The sequence below is a fragment of the Mus caroli genome, chromosome 5 (assembly GCF_900094665.2).
Source record: "Mus caroli chromosome 5, CAROLI_EIJ_v1.1, whole genome shotgun sequence".
Taxonomy (NCBI): Eukaryota; Metazoa; Chordata; class Mammalia; order Rodentia; family Muridae; genus Mus; species Mus caroli.
Window position 1 is genome coordinate 128178958 of NC_034574.1, and position 8469 is coordinate 128187426.

Below are 8469 nucleotides of genomic sequence, written 5' to 3' on the forward strand. Positions count from 1 at the left end.
CCTCCCTCCCTTTTTTCGAGAAAGAGTTTTTCTGTGTAGCTCTGGATGTCCTGGAACTATGTAAACCAGACTGGCCTTGAACTCACAGAGATTTCCTGCCTCTGCCTCCTGAGTGCTGGGACAACAGCACTGCCAGACAATCAAAACCTTTTTCAATTCTCAAGGAGGATCCAATTCTCTAACTTGTTTTTATGGTCCTGGGAATAAAACTGAAGGCTTGTTAATATTATCACTCTACCACTTGACATACATAGCTCCAGCCCTTTAATGGGGGGTTCTAGGCAAGAACTCTATCACATTCCCAAGCCTCAGTAACCCTCATTATTAAGCTACCAGTGTCTAACTTCCAGAAAAGTAGCCTCCAACTTGAGTGAGAACTAAGCAAAAGATAATTAAATAGCAAACAGCTAATACAGAGCTAATTTATACCTTACATTACCTCAGATAGAGGAAAGCAGATATCACTGTGCAGTAAGCTGGGTGGAGGCCAGGGTGGGGGTTCTAACAAAGCCACCCAAATATGATCCCATCCCTCCATTTAGAAAGTGCTGGAAAGTCCAAGGCCTGGAACTTACAGCTGAGAGTGCACAGAACTTGTCTGACTCAGCAGAATCCAGGAAGTCAATCAGCTCGATCTCAAACAGGACAGTGGCATTTGGAGGGATGAGGGGAGGGCACCCCAGGGTGCCGTAAGCATAGGCTGGCTTGAACAGGAATCTGGCCAGTTCCCCTCTGCGCATGCTCAGAAGGCCCAGCTCCATGCCCCAGAGTGTAATATCTGGAAGAAAGGAGGTTCACTCAGCATTCAGTCCATCCATTCACAGGTACCAGTTTCCCTATGCCAACCCAAGCCGTTTGCATTGGGTGCCCAACTCAGTGCTCAGTCTTGCTCCTGCTGTCCTACTTTCCCCAAATGCCATCTTCTGCAGGCTCCATCTCTGTTGCATAGTCTGTTCTTTCTTTTAAGTTCTCTGCCATTAATGCCTGTGGTCTATCTACTGTAACTGAAATTTAAGGTTTTTTTTCCTTTAGTTTTATGTGTACTTCTATGTATGTGTTTTGCCTGTTTGTATGTGTGCCAAATTCATTTAATCACTGCCCACAGAGGCCAGAAGAGGGCATCAGATCCCCAGGAACTGGAGTTATAGACGACTGTAAGCTACCATATGGGTGTTGTACATTGAATCCCATCTCCTGTAAAAGCAGTCAGTGCTCTTAACTTTTGAGCCATTTCTCAAGTCCCACAACTGAAATTTTATTCAAACCTCAGGGCTCTCATCTCAAGCCTTCTTTTTCACAGAGTGCCTGTGACCCTGCCAAAAGGAGGGTAAGTATAATGTCACCAAGCAGACTCAGGTTACCCCTCAGAGCTCCAGGTTTTATTTAATTCTATCGTACATTTCTGGACTAGAGACCAAGGTCCCCAGCCCTAGCAAGGTCCATAAGATGTGGTCCTCATCATTTGAGTGTGGCCTCTTGAGAGGTGTGCATGTGTGTGTTGATGCGTGTGTACATGTACATGCATTCAGATGCTAGAAGACAGTCTCAACTGTCACTCCTCAAGGGGCATCTGCCTTGTTTTTTGAGACAGAATCTCTCATTGTCCTGAAGTCTGCTAAGGAGGCTGGCTGGCCAGAGAACCCCAGGGAGCCATCTGTTTCTGCCCCCGCTCTACTGAGATTATAAGCATATGATACTATAGCTGACCTTATAAAACAAAAACAAAAATCAACCAACAAACTCAAAAAACATGGGTTCTATGGGATGGAAAGCAGGTCTTCATGGCAAGCCTTTTACTGATTCCTTCTCCCAGACCCTGTGATATCTCATCTCACTATATGTGCTAGGAAGTGAGTGTTTACATGTTTATTTCATAAATGCACAAAGCATCATGCCCAGTGGATCCAGGTGTGGGGCTCATGTTTATCACCCTAACATGTCAGAGCTGAGCTAGGAGACTTCTGAGTTGATGGTAGGTGGGGGCTTCACAGTGAGATTCCGTCTTAAAAGATGCCCTGCACCTGGAGAGATGGTTCAGCAGTTAAAGAGTGCTTACTGCTTCATGGTGGCAACAACTGCCTAATTACAGTTCCAGGCGGCTTGCCACCCTCTTCTGGCCTCTGCAGGCACTGGGCACAAATACATATATACATAAAAAATTTAATAGCACCCAATGGGCAACTTAGATGCCAAGATAAACTTGCCAGGTAGGCTAACAGCCAAAAATAATGTCTCAAGAAGAAAAGTGACAAGACAACCTGGGTGCTTCCCTGAAACCCAAGCTCAGCTACAAACTCTAAGAACCTGTTTCCTGGATGTTGTGACAGTCCTAAAACATGGCCTCTTTTGCCCAAATGACCCCAGGTGACTTTACCTTCTCCAAGTTTCATCAGCCGAGGTGTTTTCCTAAAGCAATTAGAATCGAAAGGCTTGTCCATGTGCTCCAGATATCCAGAATATTTCACTAAGGCAGAGGAAAAGACAGCACGAATGTGAGGAAACCAGGCATGAGGCACCGTCAGAGCCATCACAGCAACACCACAGGGAACACTACGATTGGCTGTGAGTGGTGGAGGACATCTGTAATCCCAGCACTTGGGAAAGTGAAGACAAGAGTAGCCTCAGCTACACTGCAAATCTATGCTAGCACTAGACACCTGTCTAGTCAGAGATGCTGTCCGGGGGGTGGGGGAGAATTAAATGAGCTTAAGCTGCCTGGCACCCAGACTCACGGAGAGCTTCTTGTGGTGTTCTGAGTATCTGACTTTCAGCTCTGAGGTTCAAGAGCTCTCCTGATGAACCAAGCCTGCTTTGCTTCTGAAAAGCTCAAGGCAGGCAAAAATGGCAGCCATTTGTGACCCCAGCTCTAAGGAAGCTGAGGCAGGAAGAGGGTCAATTTGAGACTGGCTTGGGATACAGGGAGACCCTGTCTTTAAAAAAAAAAAAAAAAAAAAGGCTGGACTTGGTGATGCACAGCACTATGGAGGCAGAGGCAGGTGGATCTCTGAGGGTTGAGGAGAGCATGACCTGGTCTACTACATACAGAGTTGCAGGTTACCTAGGGCCACACAGTGAACCGTATCTCAAAAAACAAACAAAAAATTAAAACAGGGCTGGAGAGATGGCTCAGCAGTTAAGAGCACTGACTGCTCTTCCAGAGGTCCTGAGTTCAAATCCCAGCAACCACATGGTGGCTCACATCCATCTGTAATGGGATCTGATGCCCTCTTCTGGTGTGTCTGAAGACAGCTACAGTGTACCTAGATGTAATAAACAAACAAACAAACAAAGAAATCTTTAAAGAAAAAATTAAAACAAAGGCATATGCCAGCAACTTGGGAGGTGAAGCAGGCAGATCTCTGTGAATTCGAGGCCAGCCTGGTCTTCAAAGGGAGCTCCAGAACAGGCAGAGCAGTTACACAGAGAAAGCAGTCTTGAAAAACAAACAAAAACAACAGCAACAACAACCCCACCACTCCACCCCCAAAACAAAACAAACAAGAAAATCAAAAACACAAACAAAACCAGATAAACAACAACAAAACAGGCGGAGGATGTGGCTCAGTTGGTAGAATGTCTGACTAGCGTGTAGAAGGCCCAGGGTTCCATCCCCAGCGCCTTAGAACCAGGCATGTTAGCAGACAGGAGTAATCTAAGCATTTGGGAGGTGAAACAAAAGTTCTAAGTCATCTTTGGTTACATACGGTCTGAGGCCGGCAGACACGAGATTGCTTCTCAAAACCAAACCCTCTTCGTTCAGGGGAAACACAGCCAGTCCCATACAACGCCGTATTTTGTAAATATGCAATCACTCACTGAAGGTACTCAGGTTCCAGGTTCAATCCCCGGTACCTGGAAACAAACAAGACCTTGACCCCGCCAGGAGGGTTGGTGTACATTCCCAGGGCTCTGTCCCTAGCACCCTATATAAAACGTAGTGGTGGCCAACCATTAGCCCAGGACTTGAAAGGCAGAAACAGGAAGATCAGAAGTTCAGGGTCAACCTCGGCTAGAGCGGCAGTTAAGAGGCCAGTCTGGGTTGCATGAGACCCTGTTTCAAAAAAAACAAAAAACAAAAANCAAAAACTTAACCCAAGGACAAAGAGCTGCCAGCAGCGGCCTCCATACCCAGCACAGAAGCGTCAGGTGTCACGGTATCGCCAGTGCCCTCTCGGATGATGTCCTTCAGCACACCTCGGTCCCCGGAGATGTCCAACATGCGTTGACTTAGTCGCTCATAGGGAGACTGGTGGAGAGAAAGCCACAGGCCTCAGAGGTGGAAGCCGCTCGCCTCATCGCCTCAGGCCAGCGCCATGGTCCCGCCCTCACCTGGCCAAGGACGCCGTCCCCTTCCAGGGCTCCCGGGCCTCGGGTGCTGCCACCCATNGCNGTGCTCCGGGTGCTCCCCAGCTCGTGCTCCCAGGCTCCCCGAGCCCCGCTCCGTACCTGGCAGTCGTCTCGCGACGGTGGGATTCCGTTCCTGAGGCGCGAGAAGACGCTCATCTTGCCGCACAACTGTCGCCCAAGGCCTCGCCGGAAACGACCCCGGAAGTCAGGCACCACGCGGGCTGTGCACGAGAGAAATGGCACGTGATCGATCGACGCAGCGAGCATGCGCTGAGGGTCTCCCAGCACGCGCTGCACANGTGATGGCAGGCGCAAAGCAGGATGGAGCCCCTGGGAGGGCTTCGGGCAAAGCATTTTATGCGGCACAAAAAAAGCCTTTCCTTTGGTCTCAGTGTTATGCTTGGCGTTCTGTCACAAGTAGAACACATTGCCACAAAATTAGTGACTGAAACCCACGCATGCTCTTTGCCTCGCGGTTGACTTAGATGCTCAATAGCTTATTTGTATGTGGTCTGGCGATAAAAGTGGTCATTATTAGGCAAGCGATCTACGACTGAGGCACAGCCCCAGGAGGATACAAATACGTGGCCCTCCTCCGAACTAGGCATCCAGTTGCTTTACCGAGGAGTCCAGGCAGGCTTTCTGCTGATGAGCTATGTCTCCAACCCGAGAGTTCATCCTTCCTTCCTTCCTTCCTTCCTTCCTTCCTTCCTTCCTTCCTTCCTTTTCTTTTCTTTCTTTCTCTTTCTTCGTTCCTCCCTCCTTCCCTCCCTCCTTCCTTCTCTCTCTCTCTCTCTCTCTCCCCCTCTCCTTCACAAAGAGTATCTCACTATGTAGTCTTTGTGGGCCAGGAACTAGCTAGGCAGAGTACGCTGGCCTCAAGAAGTCACAGAGATCCACCTGCCTCTGTCTCCCAAGTGCTNGGAATCAAGATGGTTGCCACCACAACTGGCTCCAAGATTTCAGATGTTAAAAGTTCATATTTTAGTAACGTTGACAGAAAGGAGTCCCATGTCAAAGAGTACTGTTCACATCAAATTCACAAACAGACCCCACAAGATAGGGAGGTAATTCAGGAGTAGAGNGCTTTTGTAGCATCTTCAAGACTCTGGTTCTATCTCCCAGCAAGGCAAGAAACAAACAATGCCAATCAAGATGGCCAAGTGGGGAAGGTGTGTGCCACCAACCCTGACAGCCAAGACCTACAGGTGGAAAGAGAGAACTGACTATTGCAAGCTTTATCCCCTGGCTTCTCATGCATAAGGTGGCCTGCACCTGCAAGCACATACAATAAATGTTAAAATACATACATACATACATACATACATACATACAGGCAGCTGGTAGGAGGATACGAACCAGAACGGTGACTGTGTTGATTGCAGAGCCTGTTCTGGCAGGAGGCAAGGGACTGACTCTGCAAATTCTCTACAACTAGATTTTTTTGTTTTGTTTTGCTTTTGAGATAGTCTCATGAGGTCCCGATGGCCTTGGGTGTGCTACGTAGGCTGAGAAGGAACTTGATTTCTGGCCTCTGGTCAGCATTTCCCAAGTTCTGGGATTCTAGGTGTTCAACACTTTGTCCAGTTTACAACTTGACCTTGGGCATGCGTGTACACAAATGAGATGAAAGTTACACTGCGTGGTTAAGATCTGCTCATGTTACGCCTCGAGTGAGAAAAATCAGAGTAAGCAGTGTATTTTATCATTTGTGTGTGTGTGACCCAAACTTATAAAATGAGAAAAATCTAAATAAATAAAATACCTTTAAACTTCCTGGCTGAGGTATTCAGAAAGCTGCTCGTCATACAAAGCTTATACCTGCTTGTGCCCCGAGCTGGCGCGCNCGGTCTCAACCCTTCCCCCATCCTGGGCAAGGCCACACAATCTGCCTGTCTAGGTTATCATAAGGGAACCCAACAGAGGCTGCCGGCTCAGTCTCGTGGTATGTGACCCACTTCCCACCTGATTCTGGACGACCTTGAGGGCACAGGTGTTGCCGGGAAAGGGGAGGGGATGGGAGAAGGGGCAGACTCCAGGCAGTGGCATCTATGTCCAGCTGGCTGCCCCAGGTCTCCGTGTCAGCTTCCGCATTCTGGGTGGAAGAAAAGGCTTGAGTGACCAGAGAGAGCTGCTTGTTTGAGGCCCTAGTGGGAGGCCTGCTGGACCACAAGAAATCAGGTAATGCGTAGTGGGAGGGGGGTCGGGTTGCTGCTATCTTGGTCAGTGGAGACTTTGTTTCTGTTTTGGAAGATGAACACCCAAGGCTCCTTATCTCAGACTCTGTGAGGACAGTGTTACCATGGGACAAGGGACTTTGCTCTTGTTGTTCCGGATGTAGCTACTGAGCAGATACTGACTTACCAAACATGCTTAAGGCCCCCAAGGGGTCTATACCCAGAACTATTTAAATTGTGTATAGTGGGGCACACCTGCAATCCCAACTACATACAGGGTTCAAGGCCACCACTGTCCACAGGACCCCTATCCCCCCCCCAAAAAAAAAGTAACAATCTGGCTTTAAGATTGCTTAGGCGGCAGGTTCCCGGTGGTCCCTGCCTTTAATCCCAGCACTTGGCAGGAAGAGGCAGGCAGAGCTCTGTGAGTTGGAGGCCAGCCTGGTCTACAGAGAGAGTTCCAGGACAGCCAGTGCTACACAGAGATTCCTTGTCTTAAAAAAAAAAATAAACAAAAAGTGCCTGGCTTGAAGGTGTATATTACAGATTTCTGGGTCTCAAGAGAGACTCTCCCTCGAAGTCGAATCCCTGCCTAGAACTGGGGCTCTGGAACCTCTAGAACAGCAGTTCTCAACCTTCTAACACTACATACAGCCCTTCAACACAGTTNCTCATGCTGTGTGACCCCCCAACCATAACAAAGTATTTTTGTTGGCACCTCATAACTAATTTTGCTACTGTTATAAATTGTAATNTAAACATCTGTATTTCCCCAGTGGTCTTAGGCAACCACTGTGAAAGGGTTGTCGGAACCTCAAAAGGGTTGCAATCCACAAACTGAGAATCACTGCTTCAGGACAATTTCATGAGAGGCTGTTCATAAGCAAGGCTCTGGGTTCAATCCCCCCAGATGCTGGGGTTACATGGGGGGAGGTCCTAGCTCAATGTGACATTTGTGGTGCTGGAGACTGAACCCAGGACCTCATGTATGTGAGAAAAAAACTCTGAATTAGACTTGCAGTTGAGCTATATATCCAGACTCATAGTGGCCATTGTTTTCCACTTAAGTCCTTTTTTCCCAGACGGGGAAACTGAGGCTCAGGGTCATAGTAGGCTAGGATCAGAATCCAGGGCTGGCATCCTTTTCTCCCTAGGCTTTCAGCAGTCCTGGGAGTGGGGAAAATATGACAGAGGGAGGGGGCGGCAGGATAGAGGACCGACTGCCACCTGTGTTGCAGCTGAGCTGTGTGCATGGCTTGGCGGCTGACTGTGCCGGAACTCCAGGACCAGCTGCAGTGTCCCATTTGCCTGGAGGTCTTCAAAGANCCTCTGATGCTACAGTGCGGCCACTCCTACTGCAAGGACTGCCTGGATAACTTGTCCCAACACCTGGACTCCGAGCTATGCTGTCCTGTGTGTCGTCAGTCAGTAGACTGCAGCAGCTCCCCGCCTAATGTTTCCCTGGCCCGGGTGATAGATGCTCTGAGGCTGCCGGGGGACATAGAGCCCACCGTCTGCGTGCACCACCGAAACCCTCTCAGCCTCTTCTGCGAGAAAGACCAGGAATTCATCTGTGGTCTCTGTGGCCTGCTGGGCTCCCACCAACACCACCGAGTCACNCCAGTCTCCACCGTCTACAGCCGCATGAAGGTGNGAGGGGCGGGCGGGCCGCTAGGGGGAGGAGCAGAGCAAAGGGCGGCTCTCCTGAGTGCTGTCTTACGTCTCCACGNGGTAGANGNAGGCTACTGCACCAGNGCTCCATTTCTCCAACTCCATCTTGTGAGTGTATGGCGCACATACTCAAGCATGCATTCATTCATTGGTTTTTAATACTTATTTGATTATTGACTGCTTGACTGTGCACGCGTGTACCACGGCATGCACGTAGAAGTCAGAGGACAATTTGTGGAAGTCAGTGCTCTTCTTCCACGTGGGGGCCCCTTCA

General features: G+C 49.1%; 2 protein-coding genes across 9 annotated transcripts in view; one reads left to right on the forward strand and one right to left on the reverse strand.

Annotated features, from left to right (window-relative positions):
• Window positions 1-6343, reverse strand: part of Fkbp6 (FKBP prolyl isomerase 6) — a 62161-nt gene extending 55818 nt beyond the window's left edge. For 2 of the 8 annotated variants that reach the window (XM_021163153.1, XM_021163154.1), the window contains exons 1-4: window positions 4330-4422; window positions 4129-4246; window positions 2375-2464; window positions 576-778 (exon numbers count right to left, since the gene is read on the reverse strand). In XM_021163153.1, the coding sequence (XP_021018812.1) occupies window positions 576-778; window positions 2375-2464; window positions 4129-4246; window positions 4330-4386 (468 nt within the window). In that variant the 5' untranslated portion in view covers window positions 4387-4422. Of the gene's footprint in view, window positions 1-575; window positions 779-2374; window positions 2465-4128; window positions 4247-4329; window positions 4423-4446; window positions 4569-5681; window positions 5819-6112; window positions 6144-6312 lie in introns of those variants that run through there. The other 6 variants (XM_021163151.1, XM_021163148.1, XM_021163155.1 and 3 more) reach the window with 6 other exon arrangements.
• Window positions 6344-7775: 1432 nt separating this feature from the next.
• Window positions 7776-8469, forward strand: part of Trim50 (tripartite motif containing 50) — a 14251-nt gene continuing 13557 nt past the window's right edge. Inside the window, exon 1 of the mRNA XM_021163401.1 lies at window positions 7776-8174. Within this exon, the coding sequence (XP_021019060.1) occupies window positions 7776-8174 (399 nt within the window). The remainder of the gene's footprint in view (window positions 8175-8469) is intronic.